Source organism: Prionailurus viverrinus, chromosome D1 (genome assembly GCF_022837055.1).
Source record: "Prionailurus viverrinus isolate Anna chromosome D1, UM_Priviv_1.0, whole genome shotgun sequence".
Taxonomy (NCBI): Eukaryota; Metazoa; Chordata; class Mammalia; order Carnivora; family Felidae; genus Prionailurus; species Prionailurus viverrinus.
The window spans coordinates 30,906,116-30,927,971 of NC_062570.1; the positions used below are offsets into that span (position 1 = coordinate 30,906,116).

At 44.8% G+C, this 21,856-nt stretch overlaps 2 protein-coding genes across 5 annotated transcripts in view; one reads left to right on the plus strand and one right to left on the minus strand.

Annotated features, from left to right (window-relative positions):
• JAM3 (junctional adhesion molecule 3) overlaps window positions 1-4,425 on the plus strand; it is an 81,604-nt gene extending 77,179 nt beyond the window's left edge. Inside the window, exons 7-9 of the mRNA XM_047877561.1 lie at window positions 1,187-1,316; window positions 1,414-1,468; window positions 1,758-4,425. Coding sequence (XP_047733517.1) covers window positions 1,187-1,316; window positions 1,414-1,468; window positions 1,758-1,793 — 221 coding nt within the window. The 3' untranslated portion in view covers window positions 1,794-4,425. The remainder of the gene's footprint in view (window positions 1-1,186; window positions 1,317-1,413; window positions 1,469-1,757) is intronic.
• Window positions 4,426-5,232: 807 nt separating this feature from the next.
• NCAPD3 (non-SMC condensin II complex subunit D3) overlaps window positions 5,233-21,856 on the minus strand; it is a 72,480-nt gene continuing 55,856 nt past the window's right edge. For all 4 annotated transcript variants that reach the window (XM_047877559.1, XM_047877558.1, XM_047877557.1 and 1 more), the window contains 11 exons: window positions 18,877-19,014; window positions 18,470-18,603; window positions 18,021-18,220; window positions 15,200-15,310; window positions 13,179-13,316; window positions 12,075-12,241; window positions 11,717-11,856; window positions 10,233-10,310; window positions 6,078-6,152; window positions 5,942-6,002; window positions 5,233-5,851 (listed from right to left, as the gene is read on the minus strand). In XM_047877559.1, the coding sequence (XP_047733515.1) occupies window positions 5,743-5,851; window positions 5,942-6,002; window positions 6,078-6,152; window positions 10,233-10,310; window positions 11,717-11,856; window positions 12,075-12,241; window positions 13,179-13,316; window positions 15,200-15,310; window positions 18,021-18,220; window positions 18,470-18,603; window positions 18,877-19,014 (1,351 nt within the window). In that variant the 3' untranslated portion in view covers window positions 5,233-5,742. The remainder of the gene's footprint in view (window positions 5,852-5,941; window positions 6,003-6,077; window positions 6,153-10,232; window positions 10,311-11,716; window positions 11,857-12,074; window positions 12,242-13,178; window positions 13,317-15,199; window positions 15,311-18,020; window positions 18,221-18,469; window positions 18,604-18,876; window positions 19,015-21,856) is intronic.

Here is a 21,856-nt window from a genome sequence, read left to right on the forward strand (position 1 = left end):
GCCTGATCATGAGAATCATTTGAGTGCACTTGCACATACAGATTCCAAGGCCTCACCCCAGGCGTATGGACTCAGTCCCCAGGGGAGTGTCTGTGGAAATGTCTGTGTGTAAAACATTCCAGGTGATTCTTGTCATCTATCAAATTTGGGAAACTGCTCCAGGGCAGGAGGAAGATTCCTGGGCTTTGCCCCAAACCTATTGAATCTCTAGTGATAGAGGTTGGGAATTGGATGTTTTAAAGTCAGAATTTCAATTTTTAAATGCACACTCACATTTGAAATCACTGCACTGAGATAAAGGAGAATTTTAACAACTTCCAAGTTGTTTTCCATTGCATTTTTATTTGCATGAAGGAAACACCCCCAGTTCCCCAGCTGACAGGGACTGAGTATCTTTGCCCCGTATATAGAAATGGGAAGAGGAGGGGATCAAGGGGTTTCCTCTAAGAGGGCTTATTGATATGAGGCCAGGCAGCTGCTGGTGAAAGGTCACGTTCCTGCCTCATATTTTTACCTTTAAGTACTGTGTGAAACTAGTTCTCTTCCCCCAAATAATCCACAGCAAAGGGAATCCCTGGAAATTAGGAACTTTTTCTTCTTTGAGATTCCTGGCACCTTATTCTGTCTTTATAGTGAAACCATTTCCTCCATTAATAATATTTTCAGGGATTTAACCAGAGGATTTTTTTTTAATTTTTAAAAAATTTTTTACATTTATTTATTTTTTAGAGACACAAGCAGGAGGGGCAGAGAGAGAGGGAGACACACAAAGCAGGCTCCAGGCTCTGAGCTGTCAGCACAGAGCCCGATGCGGGGCTTGAACCCACAAACCATGAGATCATGACCTGAGCCAAAGTCGGACGCTTAACCGACTGAGCCACCCAGGCACCCCAAGGATTTTAAAGCCTTTTATACAACGCTAAGCCCCTTTTAATACAGGATTAAGTATAATAGCATTTCAACTGTGGAGGTCTCAGTAGTTTTACAAGTGAGATCAGGAGTATGGGGTCCTATTTATTAATGGGCTAGAAAGAGTTTTAAGTGCTCTCACTCTGCTGGCTGGGGTAGGCATGAGGGGGCAGGGCGGCGATGTGGAAGGATAAAGGAGGGAGGCACAGTGGGGTCAGGGGCTTTTATAAGACCAGATAGTGTGTATTCTCTCTTCCCTCCATCCATCTTTCTCCAGATGACCTGAACATTGGTGGCATTATTGGGGGGATCCTGGTGGTGCTTGCTGTACTGGCCCTGATAACAGTAGGCATCTGCTGTGCATACAGACGGGGTTACTTCATCAATAATAAGCAGAATAGTGAAAGGTGAGCCTGTCTTCTGTCTTAAGTGACAAAACCAAAGTTTAAGTTGACATCCTATGAAAAATCAGTAGTCACTGAAGTCCTCTCTCTCGTATTTCAGTTACAAGAGTCCGGGGAAGTCAGATGGAGTTAACTATGTCAGGACAGAGGAAGAGGTAAGGAAAGGAGTTTCAGAACCTAGAAAGGGGGGTCTTCAAGCAGGAAAATGACATTCCTTCTTGGAAACTCTCCTGATACAATATTTTATACACTCTGGCATCATAGTTCTCAGGCTCTAGTAGATGTTACTTTTGAAGAATGGTTTCATTTGATTTGTTTTGCCTTAAAGTTTCTTCTCCAGGAAAACCGTGATTAGACCTGACTTCCTCTGTTCCTCTTCCTGTCCTCCTCGGGCCCCTTGGTTGGTAGAGGATAGCCGTGTCTAACCCTGTGCTGGCCTTGCAGGGCGACTTCAGACACAAGTCATCATTTGTGATCTGAGATCTGACGGTGTGGCTGAGGGAGCACACGCAAATACCTCCACCAGAAACTCCTATCAAGAACAGCCCGGGGCCAAGTGCACTTGGACAGAGCTACACACTTGCGCAAAAGCTTTTTGTTTGGCCAAAGTTGACTGCTACTTCTTTCTTACTTTTTAACAAGCCACATAAATAAAAGAAGTTCCCTCCAGCTGGGCCCAGTCATCATAAGGAAAAAAATTCTATTTCACTGAGGCTGATTCCCAGTCTATTTCTGGCCTTGTTCCCACCTGAGTGTTAGGGTCACTGTGAGGCTCTTGCTCACAGAAGTTGGGCTGGGCACCATGGGCCTCTGAAGGCAGTGTATTTGCCACTCACTGACATCAGCTAGGGTGAGCCCCGTGAGAGGGGCCACAGGGCAGCCACATAGCACCAGTACTGCAGGACTTGAGAGCATGACCCACCGTGAAACCTTGCAGCTGGAGTTTGAACCAGTCAGTCCAGAAAAGTGGCATTTTATGCAATGACCTTGTTTCATAGTGGCCCACAGTCAGCACTGTACTCATTGTTCTTAAAGGTTCTATTGATCAGTATTTTAGTGTCCTTCGTGGAAAATCTCTTTGGAATGTTATTAAAACAGCTCAGATCAGGAAGATATATTGTTTGTTGGAAGAAGGGATCTTCTCACCTGTAGGAACCCTGCTTGTCCTTTGGGGGGTGGGGTGGATGTGTGGGATGTTCAGTATTTAAAGAAAACCTTCATTTTAGGTGAAATCTGAAATGGTACTAAAATCATGTTCTGCTTTTCTATGGGTATTTTATAAAATTTTACATTCTAAATTTTTGCTAAAGATGTATTTTGGTTATTGAAAAGAAAATTTCTATTTAAACTGTAAATATGTTGTCAGTACAGTGTTAAATAACCTATTTTTTTAAAAATTTCAACTTAAGGTAGGAGTTCCAAACTACTAGTGTTAAATTGGAAGATATCAATGATTAAAGAGTATTTTGACCCAAGAAATCCTCTCAAGGAGGCTTATTGGAACATTCCTTTTTTCCACATAAGTATCAGCATTTTTCACAAGAGAACTTACGTTGGCTATACATCAGATCATTGTTACTTAGGAAACCTTAAAAAAAAAATTCCAGTTGAATAATGTTAGTATCTGTTTGCATCTCTCCTAAAGACATAAGGAGCTCTAAGGTTAGCTTTGAATGGCCTCTTCACTCAAACTACCTGTGCCCAAAGACCACCCAGAACTGCTTAGACATACATGTGAAATGTCAGCCAATCCCTGGACTTGAGTCTTGTGCCCCACTCTAAATACTGGCTACTAACATGAAGGCTGGCCAGCATGCGCACTGCCATCTTTAATGCTCAGACAGTGGCTCTATGTTAGCTTTACTGTGTTGGACAGTTCTAAGGTGTACACTTCAGGAAGGGTAGGTGTCCTCCATGTGGCATCCCAACCTTTGGGTCCCCTGTGACAGAGCTCTTTTTGGTTGTGGATGGCTCATGAAACAAAGCAGCGGCTGCTGTTTGGTTTTAAAATTCATTTTACTTATTTGTGTAGTTCCTAAGACTGTCCAGGGCCAAAGGCAGTTCTGAAATCAACTACAATAATGTTTTTTAAGACAATGAATTCCACTATTCCCTTTGCCATGAAGAAAGCACAGACACCGCAGTTTGCCTCTTGCTTCACAATAAACCATTATGTGGCGGCAGAGAGGCCAGCCTTTTGAAGCCGGTTGGGTAGTGCAGCCAGGGCAGAAAGCCTGATGGTGAGAAAAGTGAAATGCCTGAATCAAGGCCATTTTCTGATTTTGATTTTAAAGTCTTTTTCTACTCAAGACACTGCAGCTCATTGTGTGTGGGACATTAGAAACATCGTTATAAAGCCTTTGTTCTTCAAGAGCAGATGTTCTTTGCCTCAGATATGTTGCTGTGTTAAACTCACAATGTGAAGAGGTTTGAAGAAGGAGCTGCTCAGAGGAGCACCCCCCAGTTCCACTGTGTGCTTAAAGGATGGTTTTTGGGTGGAAGGATGTAGTCATCTTGGTATTAAACTTCAGTGTCTTAATTTTTTCTACTTTGGGTTTTTTTTTTTTTTAATTGAATACTTGAGACTTATGTTGACTTTTCTTTTGTAAGTTATGTGAATACTTTACCATGGGGTATTTGGCAGAAGCGGTGGGCAACTCTTCATAATTGCTTAATGGTACCCATCTTCTTTTGCATTTGGGTCTTGAATGCTTAGACTTAAGACTGTCCCTTCATCTTCACCCCTATTTGGTAGAAAGGGATAGTGTCCCTGTTCTCTGGGAAGCAACACTTTGACTGCCATCTTGGTTGTCATAGTGATAGGGCAGCCTTATCACCTCCCTTCTTATGACCCTAAAACCTCCTATCCTAGTGCCATGTGAACTGGGTCTGACAGAAGCGAGTATGGAGTCTGGGAAGTAGTTGCCTAACGTAAAAATATAGGCCGTAAAGGAACATTCATGTGTTTTTAAAATGTGAATGCGACTGAAAACTCGAAGCCTCTACAAGGCTGTTGTGGCCTTTGGTGTGGCTGTTGCTGTACGTAGAGACTTGTACTAACACACCTAGAAGTTGGTATTTGTTAAACCTCATTTATAAAAGCTTTAAAAAAAAAAAACCCTGCCTCATTATTTCTCTTTCTTATATGCTCTTACCTTGGGTTTACCTCTTTTTCCTAGCATTTTGTTAGGCAAATACATTTAAGATGGTATAGTCCCAGGTTTAAAGAGAGACTGCCATCAAGTACCGTCTACCTGATCTGGAGATAAATCTTTACTCAACACTGCTCTGTGACTTCCTCTGCCAATGACAACGTCCATGTGTGTCACTGTTCATATATGGGAGAGCTGAGGGGTAGAGCACAATGACATTCTACCTTTCAGATCCAATTACCACATTTATTTAAAAAAAATAGCAACACAGTAACCCTGCACTTTTGCTTCTGTAGTCCTGGGATTAAAAAGTGAACTGACTGAATTTCTTCCCGGTCACTCTTGGACAAAACATGAATGGACATGTTTTAAGGTTACCCAATGGCATCAGAAGAAGACACCAAAGCCATTCTCCCTCGTGGGAGCAGTCTTTGTGGAGCTTAAGACAAGCCAGCATTAGTGCACGCAGGTCAGGACCCAAGGGGGTACTTTCACGAGCAGGCCTACATTCACACACTAAGAAGGATGTGTGCTGTTAGGCAGACAAAGGGACAGGAACTGAACATTACTGACAAAGGCTTTTTTTTTCCCCCTACAAGGAAAGTTGGGTTTTATTCTTTTTTTTTTTTTTTTTTTTTTTAAACATTTATTTCTCATAGTTCTCCAGGCTGGGAGGGTTTTATTATTAAACATTTCATGTAAATTAAAATGACTACCAGTAAAAACCCTGTGTTAAAAATAGAAATATTCTTTTGAACATAGAAGGCTGTATTTATGTTTAACCTTTATTATTCCATTTTAGAAAGCTGTACACTTTAAAAACTTCTAATTTATAAATAAGAATAAAAAAATAATTACAGTCAAACTTTCATCATTAGATACAGGAAACTATGTAGGGAATTCCAAACAGATAACAGAGGCCTGATTTATATAATAGAAAACTCATCTGTTAAGTTGTGTTCCTTAAGGACCAGAATACAGTTTACCAGAATGAACTTGATACTTTCAAATGGAGTAAAGTTAGAATATTTTAAATAGCTAAGACATTTCTCTAATATTTTACAACTTTTTTCATATTTCATATATTCATAAAGAGAAATGTAAAAGGTTGGTCAGCCCACACAGGTGAACAGTTACGGGCTGGAATCACAGGAACGTCTCTGGTATCGCACACTAAAAGCTGCCCTCTCCCTGGGGGTGAGGGAAGCGGACTCTGCAGACAGGACACACCATGTCCTTAGAGCTCTTGCCTCCCAGACACTCCCAAACACACGGTTTCAGTTGGCTGTTTTCAGTGGGGTCTTTCGGAGTGACCTCCTGCTGGGGGCCGGGTTATCTTTATTTCTGGCTGGGGACTTCACGTTCCACTGCTGAGGCTGCGGGGCCCTAGGGAAAGGAAAGAGACAATTACTCTGGAACTAAAGATAAAACACTGACAAAAACATTTACCTCAAAAGGAACTCTTGGTAAACTTACGGTTTATCAGGAAGTGATAAACATAAAATGTCATTTCCTTGACACTGGGTTTCAATTTTCTCTGAAAGGGAATCAGACACAAATTCAGATTTCCTACTCAAAAACAGCTAATATATCTGACAAGAAGGGAACTTGCCTTTGATTGAAGAAGGCGTCCGTGGTGTGACTATGTAGCTGACTCCTGCTCCAAATGTGACATCATTGATGGTCCCTGGATAAAGGGGAAAGCAGCACTATTAATGAAAAGCCAGTAGGAAATAGACATACATAAAATCACCGGAGCAAAGCCCTGGAGCTTCTGCTACAGTCTTACTCTGTCATCTGCATCAGGCCCCAAGTGCTGTCAAATCTAAATCCAGGGGCCATATAAGGCCTCAATTAGACTTTTTGCAGGATGAGACTTCGTCTTCCTGATATCCCATCTGTGGTCCCCTGGCTCTCTCCTTGGACCACTCCCTCCTCAGACAGCTTTGCTGACCCCTGTGTACCCACTGTTCACGGCGTCTGGCTCCTCGCCCACCCTATGTCTCCTGTTACTGCCAACACACCAGTGACCCCCTCCCCCCCGCCCCGAAACTTCACCCAGCTCTGACCTCCCTCCGGAGTCCTGCGTTTCCTACTCCCACACTACACTCCCTGAAGACACTTAGCCAACTCGTTACCCCTGCTCCTCAGCACGGTCCTTCTGAATCTCTTTCCTATTGATGGTCTGTCCAAGCTGGGAATGCCAGGTGGGAAAGCTAGTAACGGGTCACGTCCACCTTCCTCCTATCTCCTCTTCCACTCCAACTTAGCACAGTGGTCTCCACCATGGCCTCCCCTTCCTCCAGTTCCCCCCTGGGAGGCAGGGAGCAGAGTGTGGGAACAGACTTGAATCAGACTTGATGGGAATTCTGGCTCTGGGTCTTACTAGCTGTGTGAAATTACTCTAAAAACCTCAAGTTTCTTTATCTCCAAAATGGGATACAGATGTACCTGCCTCAGGGTTGTCGGGATGAAATGAGATTATTTATGTTAAGTTCTTAACACAGTACTTGGCACAAGGTCAGTGCTGAAGAAAGGCTAACAATTATGTAATTTATTAGCAGTTATCCCCTATGTCACTAAAGTTTAAAGATCTGGTGAGGTGGCTGCTCTGCTTACGCATCCTGATGGCTCAGTGTTCTAGAGGAGGCCTCAAATCTAGCCTCTGTGTAAGCTGGACATAACAACCTCTGTGTGAGTCAGCCCCAAGCCACCCTTACCAACCCACTTGCTATATTCCCACACTGTGGGCCACCGTGTCCGATTATCACTGTTCTCTTCCTGGCTCCGGTCTACACATGCAGTCCCTGCTGCCTGGAACTCATCCTGCTGACAATACCAGTCACTTGAGACCTGGGTGGTGACACCTCTCCCAGGGACTTGCTCCCTCCTCTGTCCTGTACCATCACACTTGTCGGGGATACACAGCACAGGCTCAACAGCTGGCTGGCTGTTGGCTATCCTGTCAGAGGCTGCGTACCTCCCACAAAACCAATTGCGACATAAGCTTTCTCCCCCCACACTGTAACCTTCTTAGAACACCAATTAGATCTTTCTAGTCTGTTTTAAAGTCCACCAGTACATGTGCAGTGCTATGTGTCTGTGAACTACTTAAGCTATGTTAACTGATAAGAGATCTGTATTTTCATCATGGTGCCACTCAGCTCAGCTGTGCTCATTCCTATTTCTGGGAGGCCTCTTCTCGTGCTGCGGTTCAAACTCCCTTTCCTTACGTGCACATTCTGTTTCCAGTTTGGAAACCTGAGCACATCCAGGCAATAGGCAGCGGTTTGGTGGCCCTCAGATTCCCTGTATACATCGTAAGCGCTTAGAATCAAAAGCAGGAGCATCTTTGCTGCCCGAGTGACAGCAGTAAGAGGGACTTGCTGAACTCCGAATAGATATCCACTTAAGATCTAGCTCTGAAAATGACTCATTTCCATTTAGCAAAGCCACTTTGCTAATGCTGAACACCATTTTTCCTCCTGCTCCCATAGAGTGGAGGCCACTTCCTGAGAGTAACCCCACCTAAGAGTTAACAGAATTTGTATTTATAAACCACAGAACAGACCGAACTGAGTGTTTTTACATGATCTAATAATTCCCAGGAAGGAGAACTAATGGGAGATCCTCCTCACGTATTCCTTCCTGGTTAAGAATAAGGATGGCCAGGAATTTTACATTCAAGAGACTACATAAAGAAAAAGTGCTCTGTCGACCTGGGGACACCTGAGACAGCTCCATGCACACAAATCCAAGCAGATTTAATGCAGCAAGCCAGGCTTTGCTGCTGAGGAGCTCAGGCTGCTAGGAAACCAACCAAGCACTGAAATGAGAGGCTCGTGGTGATGAGTGGAACTAAAATGAGAGGCACTTCCCATTTCTGGGGCATATGGTTCCTAATGCCAAAATAGAAGTACTCAGTGCCTCTGAACCAAGAACAAACAATATACAGAAAACTTGTCTGTTTCAAAGAGGTTGAATTTTTCACATATATAACATTATATCTGTTCCATAAACAGGACCCCCAAATTACTGCTTTTAATGACAAAAGCAGTCCTGATTCAGTTGTCATCAGAGGATGGGTGGGGCAGGAGTTCTGCTGGTCCGTTCATCTCCTGTAAAAGGAGGACCTGGATGGAAGCTCTGTAACCCACTAACTAGTTAGATCACAGCACCTCAGGTCCTAGACCCTCCAGGCAAGTAGCCAGAACACATTATGTGCTCAATCAACTCAAACTGACTGAATGCCTGCTCCTGGGCTGCTCCATTACCAAAGAGAAGAACACATGTGCTCATCCAGCAGTCATGGGCACATCCAGCTCATCCAGCACATGGGGCATGTGCTCATCCAGCAGTCATGCCCCAAGAGCAGCAATGCCAGGGCAGAGAGGCTGTAGGACACAGGGACTGCAGGCAGGAAACCATCGCCATTCAACCTGGCACTTAACATCTCTCTCACTCCTACCATGTTGCAGGCACAGTGGCAGCCCAGTGAGTAAGCTGCACAGGACAGCTTGTATAACCATAAGGACAAATGAAGGAGGACGGCTGTCCCTGAACAACAACGTGGGGGGAGGGGGGGCTGCCACCACCCTCTCCATAGTTGAAAATCCACGCATAATTTCTGACTCCCCCAAAACTTAACTACCAATAGCCTACTGTTGACCAGAGGGAAGCCTTACTGAGAGCATCAACAGAGGATTAACACATATTTTGTATGTTACACGTGTCACATACTGTACTCATAATAAGGCACGCTGGAGAACAGAAAATGTTAACAGAATCACATGGAAGATACGTTTACTGCACTGCACTATAAACAATCTGCAGGTACGTGGACCCGTGCAGCTTAAACCTGCATTGTCCGAGGGTCTGCTCTATGTAGAGGCAAGGTGAGCACTACTGAGGTGGTCAGAGCGCCGGTAGGGGGCGTCTCATCTCACCTGTAGAGTCCAGGAGGCTTTTTGCTGGAGGGTGAGGCAGTGGCTACTGGGGAAGGGGAGGCTGAAGGTGAGGACATGGCGCGTAAACACCCTCCTGTCAGGAAAGAGGGGGTGCGTGCAGGACCCAGACACCACTGCCAGGGCTGACGTGCAGAGGACAGAGGAGGTGGCAAGTGAGAAGGCATGAAGGGCACCAAGACACGCCTGGCAGGGCCTTGCATGCTGCACTAGACTGCGGACTATAAAGCAAGGCAGTGGGACAAAGTCCTCTCACTTCTACTTTGAAATAAAAGGAAATAACAAGATTAGGAAAACCACCCAACGGGGTAAGACAGGCTCTCCACATAGCTGGCAGTGGGTCCTCAACAGGCCACTGAACCCGAAGGCTTGGCTGGCTCCACAGCTGATCTCTGTGACATACACAGCACCTGCCAGGGCCCACACGTGACTGCCACCCAGCAGGGCTGCCTGAGGCCGGCAGGAATATGCAAGAGGCACACTGTCCAGGGAAGCTGTGCCTCAGCTTCCCTGTCTGTCAAATGAGGAACCTCACCAGGTGGTTGGGAGTTGCACTGAGTTCATATGTATAAAAGCATTTAGAAGAGCGCTTGACATTCAGCTAGTGCTCAGTCTATGGAGTTACTGCAATTATCACGAGACGCTGTCTGACAATGCACTACAATGTGGTTGACCATCAGGAGCACCCTTATCTAGTAAAAGATGTGTCTCACAACAGAAGGAGTCCTACTGCAGCTCCAGCAGACACACTGTGACCACAGGAGATACTCAGCAGGAGCTGGCTTATTCACGTGAGAACTTACTCTCAGGGGTGCTGATCGCTCGTTTCGTTACATGGTCAACAGCTCCGCTGGACTCCTGCTCCAGGCTGTAGGAAGTTGCTAGGATAAAACAGTATAGTTTTATCTGTCCCAAAACACCCGAACACAATATCAAAGGGCAAAACAACCAAATCAGGAAAAATATTAGCAAAATATCTGATGGAGTTATTATCCCAAATAAGGTGTTCTTCTAATGAGGTAATTCAGAAAGATACCAAAAATGATAAACCTGAGAAACAATGTCCATCTCCACTAGGAAATTAAAACCATAACCAGTTTTGGCCTACAAAGCTCGGCAAAGAAGAGGGAAAACTGGAAAACCAGTGTTTCTAAGAAGGAAAAGGGACACTGGTGTACCTTTGCTCCCACCAATGTACAATGTGGAGTGAATGACAGAGGGCAGTCTGGGGCTTTAAAAATGTTCATGGCCTCTGAGTGCTGGGAATTAAATCCTAAAGATTACATATATACAAGGATGTTCACTGTGACATTACTTACTTCAAAAAATTGAAAAACACCTATATTTCCAAGAATAGGGTAATAGTAAATAGGTTCCAGTACTTCCGTAAGATAGAAAACTACAAAGCCACTGGGAGAAAAGATAGAAAGAAAAGTTCATGGAAAAGTGTTCACTGTTGTTGTCAGTATGTGCAGAGAAGTGGATTACAAACCAGAAATGCACACTAAGATCACAACTTAATTTTTTTTTCTTAAGTTTATTGAGAGAGATGGAGACAGTGCAAGTGGGGGAAGGGCAGAGAGAGAGGGAGACACAGAATCTGAAGCAGGCTCCAGGCTCATCAATGTCAGCACAGAGCCCAACATGGGGCTCAAACTCATGAAACCATGAGATCATGACCTGAGCCAAAACCGAGAGTCAGATGCTTAACCGACTGAGCCACCCAGGTGCCTCTAAGATCACAACTTTATAAATAAGGCCAAAGGCATGTGTGTGTGAGGAATAAAAAGACTGGAAGAATTAACACCTTACTGCTACAGGTGAGTTTTCACTTCACTCTCTTTTCCAAATCTCTTATAAATATGCACTGTTTTATTACCTAGAATCCCAAATCCCCAAAGTTGTTTGTTTTAAAGATAAGAAAACAGAGGGGCGCCTGGTTGGCTCAGTAGGTTAGGCATCCAACTTCGGCTCAGGTCATGATCTCGCGGTTCATGGGTTCAAGCCCCGTGTTAGTCTCTGTGCTGACAACTCAGAGCCTGGAACCTGCTCTGGTTCTCTGTGTCTCCCTCTCTCTCTGCCCCTCCCCTGCTCGCACTCTGTCTCTGTCTCAAAAATAAATAAACATTAAAAAAATTTTTTTTTGAAGAGAAGAAAACAGAAATCATTTTGAAAGCAAAGAAAGGGAGACCTGTTCTGTCTTTTCATCTGTGTGTTCACTGTGTCTGTGATACAAAACCCCACACATCTACCAACCCCTGGAGCCACCCTGGGACTTGGGACTTACCACGATGGCACATTTTGTCCAGGCTTTGAGAACTCAAAGGGAATGACAACCCTCCTGTACTCCGACTCCGGTGACTGCTGTTGGACTCCACAGCCTTCTTGACAGAATTCAGGATTGCGATGGTGCTCAGGGACATGCGCCTGCAGAGGAAAAAAGGCCACAGGCATGCAGAGGAGGCTGAAAACACTGGAGTGACTGCCCTCTGCCTCTCGATTGTGCCCTCATCCACACCCATTTCAGATTTGAGTGCGAGGAGCCTGGAGGGTGTGGGTGAAAACGCCCAGTGGGGAAGATACAGATGCCACGGAGAAGGTGGTGAGAGGCAGGGGTCCCCGTTACTGACACACCGGCTCCATACCTGCCTTTGGGCATAAGTGTCTTCAATAGCCCTGTCTCTAGGGTAGAAGGCAGAGGCGGTGCCTGGCCAGCAACTGCCCTGGGTGTTGAGGGCTGGCTTGCAGCAGCGGGCACAGCAGCACCTTCTTGGCCAGCAAGAGCTGGCATTCCTTCGAAACTCGGAGCAACCTGTCAGGGAAGATAAAGAAAGACTATTTATCTACTGACACTTTTATTTATTTATTTTTAAATAGAACCTTTACATGCCCTGAGTAAGTCCATAAGTAATTTATTTTAATTTTTTTTTTTCAACATTTATTTTTGGGACAGAGAGAGACAGAGCATGAATGGGGGAGGGGCAGAGAGAGAGGGAGACACAGAATCGGAAACAGGCTCCAGGCTCTGAGCCATCAGTCCAGAGCCCGACGCGGGGCTCGAACTCACGGACCGCAAGATCGTGACCTGGCTGAAGTCGGACGCTTAACCGACTGCGCCACCCAGGCGCCCCATAAGTAATTTATTTTAAAACCATGTCAGCCATGGGCACACAGAACATTCTCTCCAGAAACAGTTGAGGCAGATGTGGTGTTAAAGAGAAAAAAGATTAAGTTAGTTTGTCCTAATCATTTTTTAATGCAGCAGATATGTCTGGATTTCTCAGAGAAGTGAGCACACTATGTCTGAAAATGAACAGCAGCTCACCTAGAAATAGCCCAAGTGACATTCTGTCCGAAACAGGGGCACACAGGAAGCAGGACCATAAGTGAATGGAGACACCTAGGGGGATCTGGTTAGCTGTGATCACTATAATCAGATTAAATAACTCGACTACCAGCTTGCTTTCTGGGTATTCGCGTACTTCCCCCAAGTATTACTATGACTTTCCAGACAAGTTCATGTGATCCGGCCATGAGGGAAGGGAAGCCTCCCTGATCGAGTGATCTGCATGGCACACGTGGCAAAGGAACACGCAGCAGTCCCGAAGGTCTCACTCACACCAGCCTCAGCTTGTGTGTGGGTTTCGAGAAGCACTGGGAAAGTTGGTGGCAGAGGGAAGACTGTGAAGGTGGGCCACCCCGCACCTGCTCTCTGTGCACCTGCCGGCCCTGTAAGCTGCCCCACTCACGTCTGCCAGTCTCGCCAGCTCCTGCTCCTGGGCTAGCTGTTCGTTGTACTTCTTCATGTCGTACTCGAGCTCCGACGCCAGCTGCTTGTCTAATGCAAAGAAGTCCTTGATTTCATCGCGGTAATCCTGCATCACCTCCTAAAACAGATCCCAGAGGCACACTTTAGTAAGTTTTCTTAAATAAGTAAGCTCTCCAACCTGACCTGACAAATATTAACACGAACAGGAAGACATGTGTTGCTGAACTATTTCTAGTACATCAACCAACAAGTTAAGTAACATAATGGTGTTTTCCCAGGAAATGCCAACCATGCATGTATTTACCACACAAGCCAGTGAGCTCAACATGAGACATTAACTATTAGTTCTGATCTCTTACGGAGCTTCCTGCCTATCTGCCAATTAATAGGAAATTTCCCAGGTTCCTGATGAAGGACAAAGGACAAGGAATCACACAATCTTTGCCTAAAGCAGAACTTACAACAGAGGCACAGAACTGCCACCAATAAGCTACTGCCTTTCCATTCTTGAAGGCTGGGATGGGGATGGTGACATATCTAGGTGGTTGGGCTTGGCTCTAAGTCAAGGATCTAGTTTAAAGGGTCTTGTAGTGTCAGGCCCCTTAGAAATTGAAGCCAGAGGTTATATGGGCAGGTAATACATGGCACGTCCTGGTGCAGACAGGGCCTCTGGAACACGTTACAGAAAGCAGTGCAGTGTAAAAGTTGCTCATCTATCTGTCCACACTAGCTTTCTGAGAGGACTGCAACTATCTTTGTGTCTTTTGAAAATAGGACAGAAAACCTTTTATCATATGAACTAAGAACATTCTCAGGTCTGAAAAGGGGATGCCAGGGACCAGACCTCCTTGCTAACAGAAAGAAACCACTTCACCTAACAGTGCTAGAGGGAGAAGCTTTATCGTAGCCCCAACTGCAAGGGAAGTCCCAACAAAGGGAAGGAACTCTATGAATGCTTCCAGCTGCCACCAAGAGAGGGTTGCCCAAATGAGACGAAAGAGTGGCCAGAGCTGCTTGCACAGAAGGCTGCCAATGCACATGTGCCACGCTGCTGGAGCTGGAGGAAGGCAGCTATGTGGCCGTTCTCTGGGCATGTGCTCAGACAGGAGAAAGACTCATTGTTCGGAAGCCTTTCAGCAGTTTATTGAGGGTCTAAACTCCTTTCTTTCTGAGCTTTAAAACAGGGCAATAAAAGTATAAGAATAACTGGAAGTTGTCATTTTTTTCCCACACAATTATCCTATCTCTCCTACCTTAACTCTCTTTAAAGAGATATTTGAAGAATTTACATTCAATGTAATTTGGTGGTAGCCCTTATTGGAAAAAAAAATTTTTTAGCATTTTTTTGGAGGGAAGAAAATGGCATAGTGTAAACAGAGAAAGGAAAAAATGTTGCATTTATTTCTGATCGAAAAATTTTGCCAGAAAGGTCAGGGGCCTCATTTATATCTGCACGGCAAGTCCACTTATCTTGGGTGCTTAGACTGCAACCTTTGATGGCTTTGGATTCCACTGGTGATGGCAGCCCAGCCCCATCAGTGCTCCCCAAGACCCACTGCTATTTCCTGATGCAGAGGAAGTGTTAAAGGTAAACACCCCCAAATTAAACATGATGCCCAGTCACTTTATCCCTCACCAGAATGAACTAAGATGATACCTTTGTACCTTGACCCTAGCTGAGAAAGCTTTCAGAACTAAATCTCAAAACTGGCATCAAGGACACACATGCTCAGTACAGTGGGTCAGCCCTTCATAAACTCAATTGCATGAAAAAGGCAAGAACTAGCTTCTGTGGAGCCTATGGTCAAACTCTCTCTCTTCTCCCCCACAGTCAAAGGCCTGTCTGGCTGGTCTAGTTCTAGAAAAATGTGAAGCTGGTTTTGTAGCAGTTTGAGCTCCTAAATTCACTGACCAACTGCACCATCATAACTGCTACAGATTCTGACTACTGAGCTGGAGAAGGGAGACACCCCAACCACAAAGCACAAGGTCATCTTTTACCCTGAGATAGGTCATGAGTTCCCGCAAAGCTGGGATCTTATTTCTCTCTAGCACAGTCTTCAGGGAGATGATAATTGGAATAATATTTTCTATGAAATTCTTCTTCTGAACCTGTAGTAACACAAACAAAGGCATGTTTTAGGTGGATAAAGTTCTTTTTTTTTTTTAATTTTTTTTTTTTTCAATGTTTATTTATTTTTGGGACAGAGAGAGACAGAGCATGAACGGGGGAGGGGCAGAGAGAGAGGGAGACACAGAATCGGAAACAGGCTCCAGGCTCTGAGCCATCAGCCCAGAGCCCGACGCGGGGCTCGAACTCCCGGACTGCGAGATCGTGACCTGGCTGAAGTCGGACGCTCAACCGACTGCGCCACCCAGGCGCCCCAAGGTGGATAAAGTTCTGAGACAAAGGCTTCTCCTTGACCTAGTTCTTTCTGTACAGCCAATCTAGGGTGCTACAGAAGCTTCTTATTTTTTTATTATGATACTGGAGATTGTAGAGGACCCAGCACCTTTGTCCTGGAGACTTAATAAGCATTACCTCAAAACACTCTGAAGGATTTGTGAAGGAGGATGAGGATGAATGCTATTCTTACTTTCTTTTTTTTTTTTTTTTTTTTTTTTTTTAAATTTTTTTTAATGTTTATTCTTGAGAGAGAGAGAGAGAGAGAGAGCATGAGTGGGAGAGGGCAGAAGAGAGGAGGAGACACAGAATCCAAAGCAGGCTCCAGGCTCCGAGCTGTCAGCACAGAGCCCGACGCGGGGCCCGAACCCACGGACTGTGAGATCATGACCTGAGCCAAAGTCAGACGCCTAACGGACTGAGCCACCCAGGTGCCCCTATTCTTACTTTCTAAACAAGAAGCGGGAATTAGAAAAATGTTGAATAACTTGACAACAGGCTACAAATGTCCATACAAATCCATCTCAGATGCATTCCATTCCTCCACTCAGGAGGAATGAAAATGAGCTCAAATCTGGCTACCCAAAAGAGACATTTTTTTTCCTGATGTGAAATGACAAATAGTTGAGAACGGCAAACATGAGTCAATTTGGTATCTTTCTCTTTTTGTGTGTCTAAACTTTGCACACATTTAGAAAAGGGTTATGTATTTATATAGTACCTGATTTGACCAAGGCTTCAAATTCTTTACCATGAATGGTCACTAGCCACAAATATTTTGTAATAAATCTCTTAGAATTAAAAATAATCATTATAACAGCCCTCATATGTGGTAAGATTTATCATTTTGAATCTGACAAGTATTCTTTTTCCTCTCATTTATACTCACTAGTATAGGTTCCTTCCTTGTAAATCACTATTTCTAAAAACGTCTTATCAGAGTTCCTGAAATAGAAGGGCAATTGGTAGAGAAATAAACAAATAAATATGAGTCTGAGCAGATGGTTAAGTACAGGGATAGTCTTAAAAAGTGGTCTAAGTGAATTCAACTCAATAAATGTTATCAAATGCCTTCTCTGTACCAGACACAAAGCTAACCCCTGGGGATGTAGAAACGAAGCCAAGAATTCTTGCCTTCAAGCTGCTTCTAGACAAGACTGTGTGCGCTCTGATGTGTGGCATGGTGTGACAGCTGGCAGGATGGTGAGGGATTTATAGACAAGGGATGCCTAGAGAGGCAGGGGCTTCTTTTGTAAAGATGTAGGAGTTTGGTGGCAGGAAAGGAGGACAGGGAGGGAGAGGCCCTGCAGGCAGACAGACGGGCAGCACACAAAGACACAACGGCAGAAGCGACGCTTTCTACCCAAGGAACCAACAGTGACCTGGGTGGGATGGTCAAGGAAGGGGGCGTAGAGACGGGAGGCGCAAGGGCGGAGGGACACCCAACAGCTCTGTGTGTCTTGAAAAAGAATCAGGATTTTACTCAGAAGATGATTGGAAGCCACCAAACGACTAAAGATAGCATTAGTGGACTATAACTTAGATGTGATAAAATTTACCCATGTTAAGTGAACACTTTGATGAGTCTGACAACGGTACAGAGGTGACTAACCGACACTATCATCCACATAACCACCTGTAATCTATCACCCTGAAGGTTCCCTGCTGCCTTTGCAGCCAATCTCCCTCCAGTCTCTTTTAACCAGGAAGATAAAATGATCCAATTTGTCCTTAAGAAAGACTGCTGTGGCAGCAAAGTGGTATACAGCCTGGAACAGAAAGAAACTAGAGACATAAAGGGTGCCAGAAATGGCACCAGGTTAAGTGTGTGCAGAACTGGTTGGAATGGGGTAGAGAGATGGGTTTGTGAGATAAAATATATAGGATCTGCTGACACACTGAATGACATCAAAATCTATTTCTTTGAGGTCCAAAGTTTTCAGGGCTCGGGTGGGAAATAGAGCCTAGTAATTGAGGCCAGGTGTAAGAACTGGGGCCTTGTGACTATGGCACTCCCTTAAATCAGTCTGATCCCAGTTTTCACACTCTGGCCAAGGGAAGCATGCACCTGGCATGCCAGACTTCAGGTTTCCTAATGGACAACTTGGTAGATAACAGTCTCCTTCTCTACAGTAGAGACTGTGGGAAGAGAGACAAAGAGGAGGAAGAGAGGAGTAACTCTGTTTTGCCACAGTAAGCCTGAAATGTCTGTGGCACATTCAGGCAGGCAAGTGGGATGTGTTCAGGCCATGAGAGAAGTTGGAGCTAGAAACACAGAGGCAGAAACATCATCACTGGGGTGCATCTTAAGGCCATGGGTGAGAATGAAATCTGGATCTGAGGTAGACCACCGGTAGTTAGGGGGTGGACAGAGAAGCATGGGTGTAAACAGGCCCATTTATGGAACAACAAACTCACTTGTGAGATGAGCCTCTTCTGAGCTTCCTGCATGACTGCATTGGCCAAGGCTGTGTCATCTTCTTCCATAAGCAGGTCCTTATCTGCTTTAGATCTCATGGCCAAAAGCTTGATCTCCTTTGAGCTGAGGACCTCAAATGTATCTGAGAGCAACTCACTGGCTTCCATGTCCAGTGGCAGGATGCCGTCAGCAAAGCATGCTGGAAAAGAGCACAAAAGATCAGCCCCTGAGAAAGAGTCCAGCCCCAGGGTGGGGGAAATGTATCCCACAGAGCTAGGAGGGCTCCTCTTGGCTTCAAGGTGGGTGTCTGTATTGGCACAGCTGATGTCAAAGAAAGCAAAAATGGGGTCCTCCCACAGTACGAGGGTCTCATTTGCTGCTGGTCTGCACTAGCCACACAGTATTTCATTTGGAAACATATACTTTATCCCAAACACACCAGGCCTACCCAAAATACTAAGGCAGATTTTAGAAGTGATATTGAATCGCTGTTCATCTGTGAAGTGCTCCAGAAGAAACTTGTAGATTTTCATTCGTTTCTGCTTGTTTGTCTTCCCCTTCAGTGAAAACAGCCGCTTCTCTCTATAGCAAAATGGGACAATTTTATCACACATCACGTGGGCAAGGGTACAAGGACATTACTTTCTACAGCATTCTGCAGCATCCTAAAAGCCGTCTACGCAAGGCTTACATAAGTGCACAGAGGAGATGACAGTGCTTCCCAGAGGCACCTCCTTTAGGATGCTACTTGCATGGGTGAACTGCCTGGAGTCACTGGCCAAGAGAAGGAAGGCCACCACAAGGAATGCCGGGGCCGTGTCCGTTCACCCAGCCCTTCCCAAGAGCTTCACTAACCTCTCTGACTGGGGGAATTTGTTATACTTCTCATGCTTCTCATAGTTATTGAAGTGGAAGATACACTCAATGAAATGCTGGAAGAACATGACAGGATTCCTCTTCAGTAACAGGTGAGCCAGGCAAAACTCCCCAAAACTGCAAAGAAGGAGGAAACAGAAGAAAGAGACCTGTTTGCGGTTTGCAGACAGTCTCTAAAATTACATAAGAATGCTGAGATGTGAATAAGAGAAAGGGATATGTAATCTATCCCAATACCCAGCTTCATTCAGATCAAAAGCAAGATACAAATTTAGCTTCTTTTGTCTGTCCTTGCTCAACAGCCTCCTTTTTGAATCCAAGGTCAGCATAAAGGCTTTTTCTACAAGGATTCCTTTGAAAATTCTAACAAGGTGTTATTATTCAGCTATACTTCAAATGTGGGAGAACAACCAACTGCCCCCAAATTGCTCTTTTAAGCAAAACCCTGTGGTCCTCATGGCTGATGCAACAACAAACCACTACCAAAAAATGAATATTTGGCTTCCCCACCCCACTTTGAGGTTTGTTGCCCACAATAATGAGCAAAAACCTGTTTTAGTAACTGGGACTTTTTCAAGAATTGGGATTAATTATAAGAGCCTCAGAGTTTGGGTCAGCACAGATAGCGAAGGGCTCTCACTGAGCTTTGGACTCATCAGCAAGCCCTGGGCACTCTCCTTTCTCCTGTGCCCCCAAATCTTGGAGAGGCATCCAACATGAGATACTGATGTCACCAGCACCGCACCCACCTGAAGAGCAAAACACTAACAGTTTCCAAAGTCAAATGGACATGGACAAAGGCAGGCTATCTAACTACAGGCCTCGGACAGTTTGTTTAGTAGGGGAGAGAGTTTGCCCAGGGAACAGTATGGGGTGGTGCAAGGCTGGCTCTGATCCATTCAGATTGTGCAGACGATTGTCTTAATTTCATTTCAGAGATAAATGCAATTTCAACCTGCACAGGGGCACCACTCAGCTCTCAAGGGTGGGTGGTAGTGACAAGGATGACCCAAAACAATTCTTGGCTTTGGAATGCATAGGACTTGCAGGAGATTCACCTTCCCCTAATGATCCTTCTGAGGCTAATATTAAAATCACTCTGTATTCAAAGCACACCATCAATTAAAACTTAAAGAAGGTAGTTCCAAAAACGATGTTGAAGTAAGCCTAGGTAAAAATTTCACTGTAAATAGCAGCACTTTATCTATTCATTCACCCAGGAAATAAGGGAGCAGCCTGACATTGTGAACCCAAAACAAGTACAACTCTGTATCATAAAGGGAATCTCCCAAGCAGAATTTCACTTAAGGCCAGCTAGAAGCACCTACTGATCTAGGAGCCATTTGTGACCACCATTAAGTAAACAAAAACTATTCCCCCCAAAACAACAAGATGTCACTTTCTGCAGTGTTTTATTACGGTTAACCTTCCACAGCACAGCAGTTCTTACAACTACCTGCATTTTCTCCTCATATTTGAAGTCATTCACATGACAATAAGATCAGACAGAATCCAGGAACTCTTCTGCAAGAAGAAGGGCTGCTGTGAGCTTCAACTTACGGGCTTCAACTTGATGTCAAACATTCCTCTACTCGGAGTTCAGGTCAAGAATACATACTGGGAGAGGGAACTAACTGGTGGGCAAGATACTGCAGTCTACTCCCTAGTGAATAACTGGCTTAACCAACTACACAGATAAATCTAATAGTAACATAAATTATGCAAAGGATTCACATGCTCAGGGCTGGAAGCAGAGTGAGAGGGCTCTGCATCATGAGAAGCCAGAAACCACAGTCAATGGGGTAACATCCAGCACTAATCCTGCTGCTGCATTTACTGGGGCTTAAAAGGGTACATTTCATCCCTGACTGGATCAAACTCACAGATCTTACTAGCTTGGCAAACTGGGGAAGAGAGACAATTCTGCATTTTTTTGTTTGTTTGTTTGTCAGCTGTAAAGTTAAAAAAAATGAGCAGTCCAAGCAGTGCTTCCTGGAGCATTCCTTTAGAGTGGCAGAAGGCAGCATTCTTCAGGTACCTGGAACGGAAAGCTTCAACAGCCCCAAAGACACCGCACTAAGTTAAGATCTCAGCATCCTTTCCCACCACTTCTCATCCCTCAGGACAATTAAAAGAAACAGCATGTAATCACACCACCAATTCAGGGATACCCTGTAGACATTTTACACAGCATTAATTGTATTATATAGAAGACCAGCTAAATCTGGGTCATAATAATCTTGCAGAAAACAATTATTACTCTCTTAGTAAGAATCCAAATCCAGATTTCAAACAGCCTTACTTCCACTTTCAGTATTAGTAGGAACATAAAAATCTGACTATTTTCAGATATTTTCCCATGCCAAATGCTATTCTGAAGCAGCTATCTGTTCAATAAAGGCCACTGTTCATGGACTCCTATTCCTGCAACATGGTCTATCTCAGACTGACTTATGCCAGAATTCTCTTTGAAACCTGAAGTAAGTAATTTCCCACATCTATGTGCTCCTTGGCTACACCCCAAATCCAGGCCCCCTTGTTACCCAGTCCTCCTCATCTCTCTCACATCTCTATACTGTTCTGTTTCTTTTCTCCTCATCTCACTTCCCATGTCTCCTTTCCCTGGCCTTGAGTGCTTCCACAGTGTATACTGTACTTCCCAGGAGTCAGCTCTCTCCCCTCTCCACACTTCCCTTCTTCGCAAGTCAGGGCTGGCTTTCCCCTGGGGACACCATTTCCCACAGTCCTCTTAAGGGAAGGCCACTTGCTGCTTCTCCCAAACCCCAGAGTCGAGGAAGGAGGACCATATTCCCACACCCACTACCCCCGCCCCCCTGTCATAATATTTTCATTCATTCATTTATGAAATGTTCATTGAGGGTCCACTGAGTCTCAGGCTCTCTTTTAGGTGCTAGGGATACCGCAGTCAACAAAACAAAATCTTGGCCCCTCCCGGATG